This window comes from Lissotriton helveticus, chromosome 6 (assembly GCF_964261635.1).
Source record: "Lissotriton helveticus chromosome 6, aLisHel1.1, whole genome shotgun sequence".
In the NCBI taxonomy this organism is placed as follows: domain Eukaryota; kingdom Metazoa; phylum Chordata; class Amphibia; order Caudata; family Salamandridae; genus Lissotriton; species Lissotriton helveticus.
In genome coordinates this window covers 1,423,460,119-1,423,480,619 of record NC_136067.1, presented here as the reverse complement: position 1 = coordinate 1,423,480,619, position 20,501 = coordinate 1,423,460,119, and the positions used below count along the sequence as shown (strand labels likewise).

The window sequence follows — 20,501 nt, the reverse complement described above, 5'->3', positions numbered from 1 at the left end:
GAGGTTGAAAATCTGAAGGCTGTATTGGAAATACAGGGATATTCGCGTATTATCGCTGATAGGGACTTAACCTGAATATCCACCTCTCATTGGATATACAGGCTAAGAAGTGGTCTGAGCAGGCGTTAGGTTTTGGCGATATTCGTGCGTAGCGCAAATTTTTTTATCGCTACGCCTGCGTTGATAATAGGCAATAGCGATGTTTGCGACTGCTTTCAGTCGCTAACAGGTTGGGTACGCCCACTTTGCATGTCATTAGAGATAAATATCACTAACATGCAAAGCAGGCCCCAAACCGCTCGCTATCGCCTACAAGCTGTCGCTAACTGCTGTTAGCGACCGCTTGCTAATAGGGCGATAAAATTATTGCCGCTTTGCAGGCGAAAACGGCCGCTAAAGCGGCGATAATATCATTTCACCCGCCTTGATAATATGCAAATGTGTCCTGTAACAAAACTGGCGCTATGTAAAGCGCTCTGATACCCGATGTCTCAGGTCCAGTTTGTGCTATATAAAACTCTAAACAAAAGAGGAGACGGTCGCCAGAGGTGCGGCTGTCCCGCACCACCAATTAGGACGCAACTGCCACCCTGGCGGTTGCATGCCACATATATTGCATTGTGGCGAGCGGTGCTGTAAGCAGCACCCACCACAATGCAATATATGCATGTTGTGCATTGGCATGCACAATGTGACAGGCACCGTGGGGTGCCTTCCACCTTGTGTATGCCAATGTTGGGGGGTACCATGAACCCCAGAGTGCAGAGTGGTGGAGAAAGGGTGCTTGGCGTCCAACCAAAGCTCAGGAATTCCGCAGCGTCCGACTTACAGGAGGTACCAGCAGGGATTCTTGGCCTCCAAACTCCCTCAGGACTAAATTGGGCTTCATTCCCCATCCTGTAGTCTGCCACGAGATACATTTGCAGAGCATTGGAGAAAGGAGGCCATGGCCTCCGAAGACGTCTTAGCAACCCCACTGTGTGGGACTTACTGGAGGTAACAAGAGGGGTAGTTGGCCCCCAAGGACATCCTTGGGGCCAACTTCCAAAACTATTACCTCCAGTCAGTCCCACACATCAACATTGGTAAGTACTCGTACCAGGCCACGCCCACTTTGCCCACCCACCACTCTACAAACGCGCTCCCTGGCATGCTCTTGGATGAGGAATGAAGTCCCCTTCACTGCTGGGGTCCTTTAGGGGCTAACTAGCCTACCTTTCACCTCCAGTAAGCCCCATGCAGTGGAATTGGTGAGAGGTCGACAAAGGTCATGTACCCTTTCTCCAACACTCTGCAAACATGCCCCCTGGCGCGTTGTAAGTAGGGGGATTAAGTCCCCTTGGTTCCTGAGGTTCCCTGGGGTCCAACTAGCCCACTAAGTGCCTCCAGTAAGCGCCAAAGAGCTGCATTGCAGAGAGGTGTAAAAAGGGGCTTGGCCTGGACCACCTCTCTGCAACGCAGCCCTGTGGCGCTTACTAGAGGTACCTTGTGGGCTAGTTGGCCCCCAGGGGCCCTCAGGATTGAAAGGGGATTAATTACCTAACTTAAAATGCACCACAGGGCGTGTTTGCACATATGTCACCTTAGAACTCACCCCCTTGATTCACCAATGTGCAAACACGCCCTGTGGCGTGTTTTAAGTTGGGGGATTAAGTCCCCTTGAATCCTAAGGGTCCCTGGGGTCCAACTAGTCCACCAGGTACCTCCAGTAAGGGCTACAGAATTGCGTTGCAGAGAGGTGTAAAAAGGGGCATAGCCTGGACCTCCTCTCTGTAACGCAGCCCTGTGGCGCTTACTAGAGGTACCTGGTGTGCTGGTTGGCCCCCAGGGGCCCTCAGGATTGAAATGGAATTAATTCCCTAACTTAAAACGTGCCACAGGTCATCTTTGCACATATGTCACCTCAGGCCCCACCCCACCCCTCTGCCACGATCGCCTCTTTTTTTTTTCTTTTTTAGAAGGGGGGCTGTGTGGCCCCCCTTCTTTTCCCTTTTTTGGGCCCTGGGGACCCCTTCCCCCAGGGTCTGACCCCTTTAAAAAAGAAAAAAAAATGAACGGCCCTGGAGACCCCACCCCCCGGGGTATGACCACATTATTATTTTTTTTGTATGGAGGGGGGCCGCGTGGTCCCCCTCCTGAGGCCTTTCTTGGCCCCAGGGACCCCATTCCCTTGGCCAGTCTTTAGTCCTTGGCCCAGGTACCCCATCCTCCAGGGCTGGCCCTATCCGCTGGGGACCGTGGGGGTTCCCCAATCCCCCCACGGTCCCCCGGCTCCCTGCGTCCTGTGGGAGCCATCATTGCTTTGCCACAAGGGGAGCCACTGACATGCAGCTCCCCTTATGGAAAAGAAATTCTGCTTTGCTTGATTGAAGCAAGAGCAGGTTTCCCCGCTCTCGCTTCAATGAAGCAAAGCAGAGTTTGCAATGACAGGGTGGGAGCCGCGCGGCTCCCGCCCTTTCATTGCAAGCAGCAGTGTCCCGGGGGTGGGCACCCCGGGACACTGCAGAAGCCAGCCCTGGGGGGTTGCGGTCCCCAGGGTCATCATGGGCTCCAGGAGGGGGACCGCGCCCCCCCTCCCTACAATTGCAATGCCCCGGGGAGGTGGTGGTCCCCAGGGCTTGGGGGTCCGTAACGGACCTCCATATTAGCATTTTAGTGCCCCAGCGAGGTGGTAGTCCCTGGGGCATGTGGGGGGGCTCGAGCCCCCCACACAGGTGTAATGTTTTTTAAAAAAACAAGCCCCTGGGGGTGGTGGTCCCCGGGGCTGCGGGGGGTCCGTGAGCCCCTGCAAATAATGAATGAAAGCTCAGGAGGGTGGCAGTCCCAGGGGCTTGGGGGGCCTTAGAGGCACCCCCATGTATTTACAATCAGCCCCGGTGGTGGCGGTCCCCGGTGCTGCAGGGGGGTTGCGTGCCCCCGCAACTAATTCACCAAGCCCCAGGGAGGTGGTGGTCCGCGGGACAGTGTGGGGGGGATTGGTGCCCCCCACTTTTTATGACCTGGCCCTCCCTTGGGCATCAATCCAACATTTCTCAGCCAAATTTGCCCACCCAGCACGAAGTTGGACAATTTCTTATTTTAAATGCTTTTTTGGGCCCTGGGCGTCCTTGTGGGCCCCCCTCAGCACGCCTAGGGGGTCAGGGTGTTTATATATAGGTAACTAGACATAATATCGAATTCAAAATATAGAATAGCCATAATATCGAAGTCAAAATATAGAACGGACTGAATATAGTGGTGAAAAATATTGAATTGAAGGTAAGTTATATAAAATCAATTTTCAAAATATAGAAAGTCAAAATATTGAAGAATATAATATAGGTATTAAAATATATCGATTTTTTCATAATATCGAATTTTTTAAAGTGTTTTGTATGTTAGTATATGAGTGAAAAGTGTATATTATTTTTGTAATTTATTTTAAGTAATGAATTTTATGTTATTTAAGTTTTTGCGTAATTTAATTCTGTAGCGGGTTGTGGGTTTATAGGGGAATAGGGTGGGAAGTAATTTAATTATATTAAATTAAATATTAATTTTTAGAAATTACTAATTATTTTTAATTTAATTTTGCATTTTAGTTCTGTAGCGGGTTGTGGGTTTATAGGGGAATAGGGTGGGAAGTAATTTAATTATATTAAATTAAATATTAATTTTTAGAAATTACTAATTATTTTTAATTAAATTTTGCGTTTTAGTTCTGTAGCGGGTTGTGGGTTTATAGGGGAATAGGGTGGGAAGTAATTTAATTGTAATTAAGTAAATAATTGTTATTTATTTATTGGTATTGATTTTAATTGATTGTTAATTAATTGTTAATTGTTAATTATTTTTTATTAATTGGTAATTCATTTGTATTAATTCATTAATTGATAATTACGATAATTGTATTAATTTATTTTCTGTAGTGGATTGTGGGTTTATAGGGGAATAGGGTGGGAAGTAATTTAATTGTAATTAATTACATATTAAAAATACTATTTGTGCATTGATAATTAATGTACTGTTAATTAATTATTAAGTGGTATTAATTTTTATTATTAATTAGTTTTTGTTATTAAAAATAATTTGTTGTTAATTAATTACGAATAGGTGATTAATTTTAATAACTATTGGTATTGATATTTAGTTTATTTTTATTAATATATTAAATCATTACTTTCCCTACTGTTACACTCACTAGAGTGGGAATAGTCATTTTTACCCCTAGGCTATCCAACGCTTTCCCTACTGTTCCACTCTCTGGAGTGGGAATAGTAATTTTTATCCGTATGGTATCCAACGCTTTCCCTACTGTTGCACTCTCTGGAGTGGGAATAGTAATTTTTACCCCTATGCTATCCAACGCTTTCCCTACTGTTGCACTCTCTGAAGTGGGAATAGTAATTTTTACCCCTACGCTATCCGATGCTTTCCCTACTGTTGCACTCACTGGAGTGGGAATAGTATTTTTTACCCTCCCGCTATCCAATGCTTTCCCTACTATTGCACTCACTGGAGTGGGAATAGAAATGTTTACCCTCCCTCTATCCAACGCTTTCCCTACTGTTGCACTCTCTGAAGTGGGAATAGTAATTTTCACCCTTCCGCAATCCAACGCTTTCCCTACTGTTGCATTCTCTGGAGTGGGAATAGTAATTTTTACCCTCCCACTATCCAACGCTTTCCCTACTGTTGCACTCACTGGAGTGGGAATAGTAATTTTTACCCTCCCTCTATCCAACGCTTTCCCTACTGCTGCACTCACTGGAGTGGGAATAGTAATTTTTACCCCTACGCTATCCAACGCTTTCCCTACTGTTGCACTCACTGGGGTGGTAATAGTACATTTTACCCTCCCTCTATCAGACGGTAAAATTATTGTATTTTTTTAATTAATTTTACGTTAATATATATATATATATACTAAAAAATAAAAGTTGTACGTTTTTTTTATAACTTAAATTAATTATTTAATCATTTTATGGTTATTTAAGTATTTTTAAGTATGTTTTAGTTAATTATATTTATTATTTCATTAATTTTAAATTACTTTAAGACATTTAAAAAAAATCGATATTTTGACTAACTATATTTTTTAAAACAATATTTTTGATTCGATATTTTTGTACTTACCTGTTTGTAGATAGGAATTCGATATTTTTGAAATTCTATATTTTTTCATCGATATTTTGGTAATTCTATATTTTTGTATTCGATATTATGTCAGTGATCCATACATATTTCTTTTTTTACAGAGTCCCTATTTTGCTACTCAATCTTTGTACTACGATATTTGGTACCACAGTATTTAAATCTCAATATTGTGGCCTACAACATTGGGGAAGAAGCTCCCCAAACCACCATAAAGGAGGTAGGACGGGATCCCTTGTCCTATCCAAATCAAGGAAAGTGGTTAGTACTCACAACTTTCCAAGCTCACCAACCACTACTGTTTAAGCAGTGACAGTCCATCCTGAAAGTAACTAGAAGAAATGCTGTGATTTAAAGTATGTTGACGACATTATTTTTTATTGGACTGTCCATTGCGATCATGCAAAAGCCTACAGATACAGAGAAAAGGCTAAAACCTTACTCACATACTTTAAAAAAACACTAAAAGAAGAGCAAGATGACTTACTCCACCACTGACAGGTCCATAGGAGTGCCCAGAAGAGTCAGGTTCCTCTATGTACAGAGTGTAAAAATCTGGCCTGGTGTTAAAGATACAAACAAGAAAAGAGAACAAACACATGAGAATCAGTACAGTTGAAGTGTCTCCAATTTCGCAAATTCCCACAGCTTGTTTTTAGGTGTCACCTCTCTGCTTTGGGTAAGTCCAGCCATTTCAGGATGGTGGTAACTCTTTCTTCATACAGAGCAGACCTACAATAGCAAGAATATAACGTTAACCATTTTCTATCACCTTAAACACTTTCATACATCTATTTAAAACAGGGAAAGATATTTTCATATCAAAGTTTATATATCTGCCAATTTTGTGTTTGCTTTAAAATGGCCCTTTTAACATTCATTTCATTTCTAATCATTATTATTATTATTCCCATTTATGGAGCGCACGGCTACCTCTGATGGGGTTGTCCCGGCTCTAGTAACAGCAACAACAGCAGGGATTACGCCATATAAGAGATTCAGGGAAGGCTAAACAACCACGCTTTCAATGTTTTCCTAAATAGTCTTTCTGTCTTGGCTTTCCTGAGGTGTATTGGCATGGTATTCCATAAGGCAGACGTTTTTACTGAGAACGGGCATCTGTTCATTCTGGATTTTTTGAATCGTTGGGTTACTGACAGTTCCTGAAGGTTGGATCTTAAGACCCTAGTCTGGGTGTATTTCTGTATTCTTTTTTCCAGATATTTTGGACCTTTCTCCCTCAATGCCCTATATGCTAGGGTTAGAGCTTTAAATTCTATTTGTTTTCTCACTGGTAGCCAGTGCAAACTGAGTAAATGGGGGGAGATATGGTGGCAGAGTGGGACGTTCCTGATCAACCTTGCAGCCGAGTTTTGGATGATCTGCAGTTTCCTGATCAGATATGCGGGTAGGCCTAAATACAAACTGTTGGCATAATCCAGTTGTGATGTGACCAGTGCATGCACCACCATTTTCCTACAGTTCATCGGGAGAAAATGGAAAAACCTACGTAGGGTTTTTAGTTTCCAAAAGCACTGGGAGGAGACATGACTGATCTGAGATTTACCGGTAAGTGCAGAGTCAAATTTGAAACCTAGGTTTCTTGCAAACTCTACAGGTACAAGGGGGGGGATTAAGCTCTCCCGGCCACCTTAGTTCTGCCATAGGGGGATGCAACTGATTGAAAAATAGCACCTCTGTTTTATCGGTATTCAATTATAGACAACTGTCTGTCATCCAAGATGAAATATTGAGCAGACATTGCCTGAAATTAGCAAAGGCTGCCTCCGTGTGTTCTGTAAAAGAAAACACCAGCTGGGTGTCATCAGCATAGGAAACAACATTTACATCCCATTGTTCAACTAGAGAGGCCAGAGGTGTAAGGTAAACATTAAAAAGGGTCGGGCTCAAGGCCGATCCCTGTGGAACACCGCAGATAAGAGATTTCGCTGATGAAATGTTAGGATGGAGGGAGACTTGTTGATATCGGTCCTCAAGAAATGATTTAGACCAAGCAAGTACGGTTCCAGTTACTCCCATCATTTCAAGCCTTTTTAACAGGATTCGGTGAGATACTGTGTCAAAGGTCACGGAGAGATCCAACAGCACCAGCATTGCAGTTTCCCTGGTCAACTGTAGGGCGCACAGTCTCTGCCACCTCGAGCATAGCAGTCTCTGTACTATAGCCAGCCCTAAAGCCTGACTGGGAGTCATATAAGAGATTGTTTGACTCCAGGTAGGCTGATAAATGTTTCTGGACCTCTTTTTCCAGAATGTTAGAAGGCAGCAGGAGTGGAGATATTAGTCTATAGTTTTTAAGTATAGCTGGATCGGCATCCTCCTTTTTAAGGGTAGGGCTTACATGTGCTGTTTTCCAAGAAGTAGGGAAGGAGCCCGAGCTCAAAGAGGAGTTCCATATGGAGTTAAGAATAGGGTTAAAGCATGAGGCCAGTAGCTTAAAGAATCTAGAAGGGCAGGGATCGGTCAGCAAGCCCGATTTTATGCTCTTTAGATCTGCCAGTGAAGCATCCAGACTGAAAGGGCAGAATTCTGACCAATTGTTGAATGGATGAGAGGGACTTGGGGGCTTGTCTGTCGGCTCAGACCGTGGAAAAGAGATATACATTTCTTGAATTTTCTCTTTGAAATAAATGGCTAGATCTTCACAAAGAGTTGCTGAGGGGGTGATTGAGCTCTTCATTGCCAGTGGTTTGACAAATCCCTGCACTAAATTAAAGATCTCTTTGGTCAAATTATTGGAGGATTTAATTTGTTCTGCCATGTAGTCCCTAATAGTAATGCGTTTAAGTTCCTGGAATTTGTTTAACGCTATTTTATATATGGGTTTTTTTCTTCAATGTCATAATTTTTTCTCCATAAGCGCTCAAGCTTCTTGCATGCACTTTTACATGCCCGGAGTTCCGTGGAAAACCAGGGGGCAGAAGGTTTATTTCTGGCTTGTTTTATGGGTTTGATAGGGACAGTTTATCAAGTGCTGAGGTGACCTAGTGGTTAAAGGTAGAGGCGTCCTGACTGGGGTCGCCCGTGAGCTCTGGAGAAGTAGCCAGTAATTCTGGTTCTAAAGATTTTAATTCAAGTTTTTCAAATTTCTTCTGATCTCATGAGTTGTGTCACCCTGCTTATGACCAAGGATACAGGTCAGGTTAAAAGGAAAAAGCATGTGATTTGACCATGTTAGCTGAAGAGGTGTTTTGACAGCTACAGATTGATCATTTGTAAAACATTAAGTCCAGTATATGTCCTGCTACATGTGTAGACAGTATAACTTTTTGGGTTAAGTTTAACCCTTGGAGAGTATCTGCCAATTTTGAGGCGAGGGGGCATTTGTTGTTGTCCATATGGACATGGAAATCACCTAATACAGTGAAACTGGCATACCTCAGTGAGAGATCTGCTATATTGTTTTATAGATCAATAAGGTGAGCTGCCGGAGAGTCAGGTGGTCAATAGGCTAGTATTCCGGTAAAGGATGAGGTGGGTGAGAATTTTATACAGTACAATAGGGCCTCGATTGACTCTAAGTGCTCTATTTTTTTATGTGTAATCACCCAATCCTCCCTCAGGATTATCACAAGTCCCCATCCTAGTCTGTTGTTTTCCCTGTTAAACGTCACTATCATGTATCCCTCTGGGTTCACCAAGGATATATCAGGGTTGTTGCTATCTCTTACAGCCTGATTCATCAAGCAAAATTGCGCCCGCAATCGCTGCGAAAATGCAATTGCGGGCGCACTTTACATAATTGGCATTCAACAACAAAATAGCGAATTCGCTAACACATAATAGCGAATGCGCTAACACATAATAGCGAATTCGCTATAAAAATCGCAGATTCCCGGTAGTCGAGCATTAGCGAATCGGAAAAAGCGACCAACCACGGAATCTGCGAAATAAATAGCGAAATCGCAATATATTCTCTATCGGCATTCATGAAAAATCTCTATTAGCGAAAAACCCCAAAATCGCTATTTGCGCGGCGCAAATTAAGGACAACTCAAAGCAGGTGGTAACCATAAAAGCCATGAATTAATTACATTTGAAAAACCGTTGGCCAATCAACAACAGGTTCAGGCCTGACCAATCACACATAAGGACATTCAGCAGCAGCATTAGGCGTTCCACAATGCCAGGAATGTACATGGTGGTGAGGCGGCGAAGGCTACAGCGAGCAGCACGGAGGAGACGCATGATGCAGGAAAGGATTTTCCGCCAGCGGGTCACCTTGCTGGGCCAAACCAGAGAGCAGATATTTGCTAAATACAGGCTGAATGGGGAAATGATAATCCAGCTGATACATGACCTTGACCCCCTCATGCAGCACCCAACAAGGCGTACCAATGCGGTGCCTACACATGTGCAGGTATTGTGTAGCCTGCACCTCCTGGCCTCTGGGAGTTTCCAGGGCATAGTAGCGGCTGCTGGGGGGATATCCCAGCCCACCATGTCACGCTGCCCCCACACTTTCGTTGACGCCATGCTCACCCAGCTACACCGTCACATCACATTTCCCACGAGCCAACAGGAATTGGACTTGACAAAGCTACAATTTTACAATGTAGCCCATTTTCCCCATGTACTCGGATGCATAGACTGTACCCACGTCGCCATCTGCCCACCAGCTGCCACGGAGTATATGTTCCGCAATAGAAAGTCGTACCACTCCCTCAACATACAGATGGTCTGCAATGCCAAGACCTACATCACTGACATTGTCGCCCAGTACCCAGGGAGTAGCCATGACTCCTTTATCTTCCGGCACAGCGGACTCCACACACGACTGCTCAGGGGAGAGTTTGGGGAAGGACACCTACTTGGTAAGTACACTTTGTCGACAATGTCACATTGCTATGAAGTAACTGCGCAGCACAGGCAATCAACATCTGCTCCTCTCATTCAGGTGACAGTGGCTACGCCCTACGGGAATACCTCCTGACCCCTTACCTCAACCCTGCCACACCTCAGCAAAGGCGCTACAATGTTGCGCACATTCGGACAAGGAACTGTATAGAAAGGACATTTGGCCTGCTCAAGAGCAGGTTCCGCATACTGCACAAGACAGGTGGGGCCATGTATTACAGTCCTGCAGTGTGCTGCCGCATTGTGGCTGTCTGTGCTATACTTCATAACATTGCAACCAAGCGCCGGATACCTGTTGACATCTCTGGCAGTGAATCAGAAGGGGACGACCGGCCACCTGCACATGCGCACCATGCACGCGGGGAGAACCCAGCTGAAGGCCACAGACGTCGCAACCACATCACAGAGAACAATTTCTAGGCCACCCTCTTCCCTCACCCTACAAATCACAATTGCATGCAAAATATAATGATGACACAACGCTAATGTGTGCTGCAAAATAAATATATTTGTTTCATTCACACAAAATGTCACCAGTACAACTATTTTCTACTAACAGTATTACTTCATACTGCAGTGTCAAAGGACAGGGCAGGCTTATAGTCAGCCTGTGCCTGTAATTGTCTGAATGAGTCAATTGCGCCTCCCGCGCGTTACGCCCAAGCGCCTCTGAGGCTCTTCCTCTTCCGGGGCACCTGTACCATGCGTTGCCCTGGTGCTGCGCCTGAGTGGCGGGACTAGTGTGGCAGAGTGGCTGCTGATGCTGGATGCCCCCTCACTGCCATCATCACCCCCAACAGTGGCAGGTAGAGCAGGAGGGTGTAGTGCCGTAACCGCCGTGGTGAGGTGCTCCAGGACCCTGGTCATGCCCTCACAGCACTGTACGAGTTGGTGATGCTGTACTAGTGACCGCCGCGACAACTGTGAAGTGGCATTTGCTGCCACATAATTGGACCTGCTGTAGGAGGCCAGCCGGCTCATGAGCTGGTGGTGGCGCCGGCGTGCTGCACTGCGCTGCTTAGTCATCGCAGCGGTGTTGGCCTCCATGGCTGCAGTCATGCGGGCCATTCCCTCCCCCACACCTGCCATGGCTGCAGTCATGTTGTCCATGCGGTCCCCCATACCTGCCATGGCCGCCGTCATGCGGTCCATGCGGTCTCCCACTCCGGCCACATTGCGCCCACTCTTGTGGAGCTGGAGCTGAATGGCACCTTGCTGCCGTGCCTGACGCTGATGAATTCCCAACATGTGTCTTTCGATGCTCATACGAGCATTACTCTGTCCATTGCCCCTCCTGCTGATTGCAGCAGTGGTGTGATGGCGAGACCTCCCACGCCTGCTCTGCTGGCCTGTCACTGTGGCTGGCCGCTGTGTTGGCGCTGTCGCAGGCCCAGATGTTGTAGCACCAGCTGCTGGTGGTGTCACAGCAGGCGTTGCTGGTGCGGCAGGGACTGGAGGCACAATGGTGGGGGGCCTGGCTGTGACTGTCGGTGGTCCGCCTGATGCAGGGGGCACAATTTTGGCGGGCCTTGCTGTGACTGTCGGTGGTCCGCCTGATGCAGGGGGCACAATTTTGGCGGGCCTGGCTGTGACTGTCGGTGGTCCGCCTGATGCAGGGGGCACAATGGTGGGGGGCCTGGCTGCTGGTGTTGTAGCAGCGCCAGGGGCTGGTGCCTGGGTTTGTGGTGGTAAATCCTCCTCCTGGGCCTCCTCATCTATTTGCAGCCTTTCACTGTCGCTGCTTTCTGCACCACCTGTGAGGGTAAGTGGACACTCATTAGTTGCATGTGACTGTCAGACGTGCAGTTGTTACATGCATGCTGGGTGACATTCCCTGAATGGCTGTGAATTTGCGTACTTTGGAACCTGTCTGGCTGCATTGTGGTACTACTACATTGTGGCCACACTACATCTCCCACAATGCTTCAGGGCATTTCCTGATGTGCAACAATGGCATGACTAAGGGACATTATGTGAGCCTATTTGGTCAGGGACGGTCATAGGGGACAGGGTCGCAGTCGCATGCCACTTACCTTGGGTGTCTTGGGTGGGGCGGGAGGAGTCCAGACGTGTGACGCCAACGCACGCCTCCCTCTCAAGGGTGTTCTCAACCTGGTCCTCCAAGGGTGTGTTAGGAGGGACTGTAGGTCCGCCACCTCCAGTGCCCGATGACTCTCCAAGGCGCTCCGCCACCCTCTCCTTGGCACGACCTCGGAGGTCATACCATCTTTTCTTCAGCTCCTCAAGTGACCTATCGGCCACACCCACGGAGTTGACAGTGGAGGCTATTCCCAGCCAGATCCTCCTTTTTTCTTGCTCCGGGACCTTCCTGGAGTCTTTGCCAAAGAGTTTTTCGTGGTTGGCCACCACCCCTTCAATCAAGTTTTCGAGCTCCTGCTCAGAAAATTTGAGCTTCCTCTTCCGCCCTGTGTTGTTGCTGGGGCCAGGAACAGGTTCCTCTGACATGGCAGCAGAGTAGTTGCAGTCTACAAATCACTAGCAGCAGCTTTCACACTTGCTCCCTCCAGGTCTGCCTCACTGTGGTGAATGGGGGTGGGAACTGCCTGCTTCCTGGTTGTGATGTCATCACTGTGCTCGAAATGCGACTTCCTGTTTTCCCGATCTCGCGAGATTGCGATTCGCAATCCCGACGCAGGTAGCCGGAAATAGCGATTATTCTGCGATTATCGTTAATCGCTAACGGATTTAGCGCCCGCGCGCGAATCGCTATTTTTTACCGGGAATCTTCATGAATTCAGATTTGCGAGTTCTCAATAGCGGTTCGCATTTTATCGCTATTTGAGACTCGCAAATCCCGTTTTTCATGAATCAGGCTGTTAGTCTTAGCCATGTTTCAGTTAGGAACATACACAGCCACATGCATCATTGTAGGAATTTGCGATTCCTAAATTGCGAAAATCAAGGAATCGCAATTTATGAATCGCAAATTCCTATGCATCAAGAAATCGCAAAAGTTTTTGCGATTTCTTAATTTTCCTTATTTGCGATTCCTTAATTGCGAATCGCAATTAAGGAATCGCTTTACATTGATTCCTATGTGCCTAGAGGCCCATAGGAATCAATAGGAAGGCATTCTCATTTTGCGAATTCGCAATTAAGGAATCGCAAAATGAGAATGCAATTTCATGGGTGCAGGGGGGGGTCCAAAGGACCCCCCCTGCACCCCTGAAATGTCACGTAAGTACATTTTACTCACACACATGTCACAAGGGCATGTGCTTGTGTAAAATATAAGCTTCAAAAATGCACTTTTGTGCATTTTTGAAACTTTTCGCAAATTACCATGAAGGTTTACTTCATGGTAATTTTCCCCTTCCTAATTGCGAATTCGCAATTTAAAAAAAAATCATGCATAGCATTTAAGAAATCGCAAAATTTGCGATTTCTTAAATGCTATCGCAATTTAAGAAATCGCAAAAAAATGCATTTCTTAAATTGCGAAAAATGGAAAAAAATGATGCATCCCAAAAAAGGTTTTTGCATTCGCAAACGGCCGAATTTTGCGATTCGCACCGTTTGCGAATGCAAAAAAGCTTGATGCATGTGGCTGACAATCCCTATGCTCAGATCGAAGGAGAAACCAGACATCTTCTGCGTGTTTGGGAAGGGATCTGCAGTTGACTAAACAGGCTTTATAGGTGCAATTCACAGAGGCTAGAATTCCCTTAGTGCCTGTCATGCCAAACTTAAAGGAGTAGAATTTGCAATCCCCCAAGATTTCCGTGCCAAGATCTAGGTATGAAGGGTTAGAACATCTATGTGTCCTCAGGGCCATTAATTGGTCTTTAGACCATACTGTTCTGGGCCAGAGTATGGGGTCAAAACGGGCAGCATGGCTGGCGCTGGCCATGTTCTGGACGCGGACGGGGGAGACGGGCTTGCCTTAGGCGCGTCTTCGGTGCTCCAGCGGCGTGCACGCTGCGCGCAGTCGCGTCATCCGCCCTTTTTATCTAGGGCGAGTGCGGTAGCGTCTAGTGTTTGGACTGCTAACCCGGTGCCAAAGAGTAGAAATGGCGCCTTGGAGCTTTAACACAGCTCCTTTAAAGTGTCAGTGCACAAAATACAATATTTCAATTTTAAAAAGGCTTCATTTTACTCTATCAGCAATAAAAAGGTTAAAACAATTAAAAGCGCAATAGCAATGACCCCCCGAGCCTTAACACAGCAAAAAACTCAGCTGTGTCTCCCATATGTACAGCAATGGCAAACAAGCACTGGCAAAGTCAAACTGCATGGCTTGCACTGTTTGAAGAGTTCTGCACACACTTACAAGGGGCAACGGGTGGGTGAATGTAACTAACAGAGCTGTGATGTTTCTGCCAGGAATGGAGAAGCTACTTTTGCTGCTTACATATCTGCTGTTGTTGTGTGCGCTGTGAGAGACTACCTAGCTACATCACTGCCACCATAATACCAAGTAATTGGCAGTATAATAAGTCACAAAATGCTGTGAGCCATTTCTTATCACATCCTCTCTTCCAACAGTCAGCTGAAACTTTCTGAAGATAGATAGTAAAAACAACAGTGTATGCACACAGTGGAGGTATCCTATATTTTATCAGTGGATACCTCTCAGACCATACTAAAGGCCTGATTATGAGTTTTGTGGTGTGGGAGCGGGGCAGCGTGCCACAGCCCCACTCCCACACCGCCAAACTCCATTGCCAACCGCCCGCTGGATTAATAGTTGAGAACCTGGGCGGGCTGTCCTGCGACGGCTGGCCCACAGTGCTGCCTTTCAAAGGCTCATAGGAGAGCCTTAGAAAGGCAGCGCCGTTGGACCGCCACACCATGTTCCAGCACGGCATAGTCTGTAAAGTCTATGTTGTGCTGGAACAGGGGGCGAATGCACTCAGGGGGGCACCACATGTGCCCCCTTGCAGGAAGCCCATGGCCCCGTGGCAACAGGGAGCCATGTAGGTCATCCTTTCTTTCCTCACTGCTACAGTTTTCATGGCAGCCTTACCCCCATGAAAACTGTGGCGGTGCAAATATGCTTGGCGGTGCTGCATTGGCACCACCAAGCATATTGGAGCCTCTGACCACTGCGCCACCACCAGGGATCATGGCTCCCTGGCGGTTGCTGCGGTCTTGTGGAGGTGGGCCGCCACACTCAGAATGTTCCCGGCACTCCACCGCTAGTACCGCGGTCCTGTGGACCACAGTACAAGTCATCAGACCCTAAGTGATAGATACGCACCTAATATGACTGGGCTTTCTGTAGTAGTATCATGTAACATCATTGGGGAATACTCACACATTCATTTTGACTTTAGTACTGCATATGTGTATATATATATATATATATATATATATATATATATATATATATATATATATATATATATTCTCACAAAGTTTCCCTCCGGACTGAGACCGCACTCCGACAACAGGTAGGTTCAACCTTTTAATCCACAGCATGCAGCTTCCAGTTCCCTTGTACTGTCCTCAGCCTGACGCGTTTCAAAGCGTTTAGCTTCTCTTCAGAGGCCCGTGTTCACAGTCCTTTATATGCCAAACGACCATCCCCTGGGTAATTTCAACTTCCTTGGCTTCCGGTGTGCCTTCCTAATGGATCCCTCTTTCTACAATGTACGCTGGGATCTGTAGTTTCTTGGCCTTTTATTTATACCCTCCAGTGGGTTTGACTGTTAGCACGCACTTCAGGACTTAATAAATCACCCTCCATTAGGCTTCGGGATGAGACGCTGCAAGCTGATAATTATGCCCGCTGTGCCTTTTTTGAGTTTTATATCGCGCCTGGTTACCCTTGGGCATCCCCGCGCTCATCCAGAGAGATACGCCAGAGCAAGAGACACAGGAATTAGGCAGGGAACAAATGAGTTTTTATAAGTTTACGAAACCGCAGGGTGCTCGTTTCCAAGCGCAAGTGCAGCGTGAGGGAATTCCACAGTGTTGCCACATTTATGGAGAATCTTCTGCCACCGGTTCTTGTCTTCCTGACTCTCGCAACTTGCAACAGATGTAGATGATCTGAACGAAGGGCACGAGAGGCCTTATAGGATTGAACCATATCCCGCAGGATAGGTGGGCCTTTCCCTTGCAAAATGTTTCAGAACGTGAATGCTTCACTTCTGCAGGTTCGCTGTTTTTGCGTTGGTGCATCGTCTCACGCGGCTAGGGACTGCCGCCACATACTCTCACAAAGTTTCCCTCCGGACTGAGACCGCACTGCGGCAACAGGTAGGTTCAACCTTTTAATCCACAGCATGCAGCTTCCAATCCCCTTGTACTGTCCTCGGCCTGACGCGTTTCAAAGCGTTTAGCTTCTCTTCAGAGGCCCGTGTTCACAGTCCTTTATATGCTAAACCACCATCCCCTGCGTAATTTCAACTTCCTTGGCTTCCGGTGTGCCTTCCTAATGGATCCCTCTTTCTACAATGTACGCTGGGATCTGTAGTTTCTTGGCCTTTTATTTATACCCTCCAGTGGGTTTGACTGTTAGCACGCACTTCAGGACTTAATAAATCACCCTCCATTAGGCTTCGGGATGAGACGCTGCAAGCTGATAATTATGGCCCGCTGTGCCTTTCAGAACGTGAATGCTTCACTTCTGCAGGTTCGCTGTTTTTGTGTTGGTGCGTCGTCTCACGCGGCTAGGGACTGCCGCCACATATTCTCACAAAGTTTCCCTCCAGACTGAGACCGCACTCCGACAACAGGTAGGTTCAACCTTTTAATCCACAGCATGCAGCTTCCAATCCCCTTGTACTGTCCTCGGCCTGACGCGTTTCAAAGCGTTTAGCTTCTCTTCAGAGGCCCGTGTTCACAGTCCTTTATATGCCAAACCACCATCCCCTGCGTAATTTCAACTTCCTTGGCTTCCGGTGTGCCTTCCTAATAGATCCCTCTTTCTACAATGTACGCTGGGATCTGTAGTTTCTTGGCCTTTTATTTATACCCTCCAGTAGGTTTGACTGTTAGCACGCACTTCAGGACTTAATAAATCACCCTCCATTAGGCTTCAGGATGAGACGCTGCAAGCTGATAATTATGGCCCGCTGTGCCTTTCAGAACGTGAATGCTTCACTTCTGCAGGTTCGCTGTTTTTGCGTTGGTGCGTCGTCTCACGCGGCTAGGGACTGCCGCCACATATTCTCACAAAGTTTCCCTCCGGACTGAGACCGCACTCCGACAACAGGTAGGTTCAACCTTTTAATCCACAGCATGCAGCTTCCAATCCCCTTGTACTGTCCTCGGCCTGACGCGTTTCAAAGCATTTAGCTTCTCTTCAGAGGCCCGTGTTCACAGTCCTTTATATGCCAAACCACCATCCCCTGCGTAATTTCAACTTCCTTGGCTTCCGGTGTGCCTTCCTAATGGATCCCTCTTTCTACAATGTACGCTGGGATCTGTAGTTTCTTGGCCTTTTATTTATACCCTCCAGTGGGTTTGACTGTTAGCACGCACTTCAGGACTTAATAAATCACCCTCCATTAGGCTTCAGGATGAGAAGCTGCAAGCTGATAATTATGGCCCGCTGTGCCTTTCAGAACGTGAATGCTTCACTTCTGCAGGTTCGCTGTTTTTGCGTTGGTGCGTCGTCTCACGCGGCCAGGGACTGCCGCCACATATTCTCACAAAGTTTCCCTCCGGACTGAGACCGCACTCCAACAGGTAGGTTCAACATTTTAATCCACAGCATGCAGCTTCCAATCCCCTTGTAGTGTCCTCGGCCTGACGCGTTTCAAAGAGTTTAGCTTCTCTTCAGAGGCCCGTGTTCACAGTCCTTTATATGCCAAACCACCATCCCCTGCGTAATTTCAACTTCCTTGGCCTCCGGTGTGCCTTCCTAATGGATCCCTCTTTCTACAATGTACGCTGGGATCTGTAGTTTCTTGGCCTTTTATTTATACCCTCCAGTGGGTTTGACTGTTAGCACGCACTTCAGGACTTAATAAATCACCCTCCATTAGGCTTCGGGATGAGACGCTGCAAGCTGATAATTATGGCCCGCTGTGCCTTTCAGAACGTGAATGCTTCACTTCTGCAGGTTCGCTGTTTTTGTGTTGGTGCGTCGTCTCACGCGGCTAGGGACTGCCGCCACATATTCTCACAAAGTTTCCCTCCGGACTGAGACCGCACTCCGACAACAGGTAGGTTCAACCTTTTAATCCACAGCATGCAGCTTCCAATCCCCTTGTACTGTCCTCGGCCTGACGCGTTTCAAAGCGTTTAGCTTCTCTTCAGAGGCCCGTGTTCACAGTCCTTTATATGCCAGACCACCATCCCCTGCGTAATTTCAACTTCCTTGGCTTCCGGTGTGCCTTCCTAATGGATCCCTCTTTCTACAATGTACGCTGGGATCTGTAGTTTCTTGGCCTTTTATTTATACCCTCCAGTGGGTTTGACTGTTAGCACGCACTTCAGGACGTAATAAATCACCCTCCATTAGGCTTCGGGATGAGACGCTGCAAGCTCATAATTATGGCCCGCTGTGCCTTTCAGAACGTGAATGCTTCACTTCTGCAGGTCCGCTGTTTTTGCGTTGGTGCGTCGTCTCACGCGGCTAGGGACTGCCGCCACATATTCTCACAAAGTTTCCCTCCAGACTGAGACCGCACACCGACAACAGGTAGGTTCAACCTTTTAATCCACAGCATGCAGCTTCCAATCCCCTTGTACTGTCCTCGGCCTGACGCGTTTCAAAGTGTTTAGCTTCTCTTCAGAGGCCCGTGTTCACAGTCCTTAATATGCCAAACCACCATCCCCTGCGTAATTTCAACTTCCTTGGCTTCCGGTGTGCCTTCCTAATGGATGCCTCTTTCTACAATGTACACTGGGATCTGTAGTTTCTTGGCCTTTTATTTATACCCTCCAGTGGGTTTGACTGTTAGCAGGCACTTAAGGACTTAATAAATCACCCTCCATTAGGCTTCGGGATGAGACGCTGCAAGCTGATAATTATGGCCCGCTGTGCCTTTCAGAACGTGAATGCTTCACTTCTGCAGGTTCGCTGTTTTTGCGTTGGTGCGTCGTCTCACGCGGCTAGGGACTGCCGCCACATATTCTCACAAAGTTTCCCTCCGGACTGAGACCGCACTCCGACAACAGGTAGGTTCAACCTTTTAATCCACAGCATGCAGCTTCCAATCCCCTTGTACTGTCCTCGGCCTGACGCGTTTCAAAGCGTTTAGCTTCTCTTCAGAGGCCCGTGTTCACAGTCCTTTAAATGCCAAACCACCATCTCCTGCGTAATTTCAACTTCCTTGGCTTCCGGTGTGCCTTCCTAATGGATCCCTCTTTCTACAATGTACTCTGGAATCTGTAGTTTCTTGGCCTTTTATTTATACCCTCCAGTGGGTTTGACTGTTAGCACGCACTTCAGGACTTAATAAATCAACCTCCATTAGGCTTCGGGATGAGACGCTGCAAGCTGATAATTATGGCCCGCTGTGCCTTTCAGAACGTGAATGCTTCACTTCTGCAGGTTTGCTGTTTTTGCGTTGGTGCGTCGTCTCACGCGGCTAGGGACTGCCGCCACATATTCTCACAAAGTTTCCCTCCGGACTGAGACCGCACTCCGACAACAGGTAGGTTAAACCTTTTAATCCACAGCATGCAGCTTCCAATCCCCTTGTACTGTCCTCGGCCTGACGCGTTTCAAAGCGTTTAGCTTCTCCAGTCCTAGGGTGCAATAATATTTCTCCTGTAATGGCATTATTACAGTGGATGCAATTACAGCACTTTTTTAGTGCCACCATTGCCAGCTGGTAATTTTTTCCCTTTTTCTAGATGATAACAATTCTTTGAGGTTGCTTGCTCTCGAGTATACAAATAGTGTTTTTTCCAGAAATAAACCATTGAAATCAATTTCTGAATCTAGAAGTTCCCAACGTTTGTGGATGACATTTTTGATCTCCATTGAAGCAGTTAAAATTTCGATACAAAAACTTCCTTATTAGTTGTTTTCTTTGGAGCCTTTAGTAGTAATTGCTCTCTTGGTGTTTGCAGTGCCCTATTCATATGTTTATCCAGTAACTCTTCAGGGTATCCTCGGGCCGTGTAGTTGATTTTTTGACTTTTCAAAGTTTTCTTACATACGTTTGTCTCAGATGATATCCGTTTTGTTCTCAAAAATTGAGATACTGGCAAGTTCTTGATAAGCGATGGCAGATGGAAACTTTCAAACAATAGCAAATTATTTTTGTCCGTTGGTTTTTTGTACAAGCGTGTGCTTATGTGATTGGATTGAAGTTCATTCAGCCTTTGGATGTACAAAGGTGCAGAAGGAGGGAATACCCCCTGTCCCTGGTTCTATAAATCTTAGCCCTGAAGCATTTAGCGATCGCCATTATGGAAACAGCTTATATCCAGGGGATAATGATGCCAGAAAATTACAAAAGATACCACTGTATGTGGACAACATTTGGATCATGCTCTCAAACCAAGGATCTTCTGTGAGAGCCTTCATTGACCTGATTTCCCATTTTTCGTGACAGTCCTGT

General features: G+C 46.7%; 1 protein-coding gene across 2 annotated transcripts in view; it reads right to left on the bottom strand.

Annotated features, from left to right (window-relative positions):
* ENPP3 (ectonucleotide pyrophosphatase/phosphodiesterase 3) overlaps positions 1-20,501 on the bottom strand; it is a 709,442-nt gene that overhangs the window by 362,719 nt on the left and 326,222 nt on the right. For both annotated transcript variants that reach the window (XM_078649216.1, XM_078649217.1), the window contains exons 11-12: positions 5,800-5,865; positions 5,621-5,693 (exon numbers count right to left, since the gene is read on the bottom strand). In XM_078649216.1, the coding sequence (XP_078505342.1) occupies positions 5,621-5,693; positions 5,800-5,865 (139 nt within the window). The remainder of the gene's footprint in view (positions 1-5,620; positions 5,694-5,799; positions 5,866-20,501) is intronic.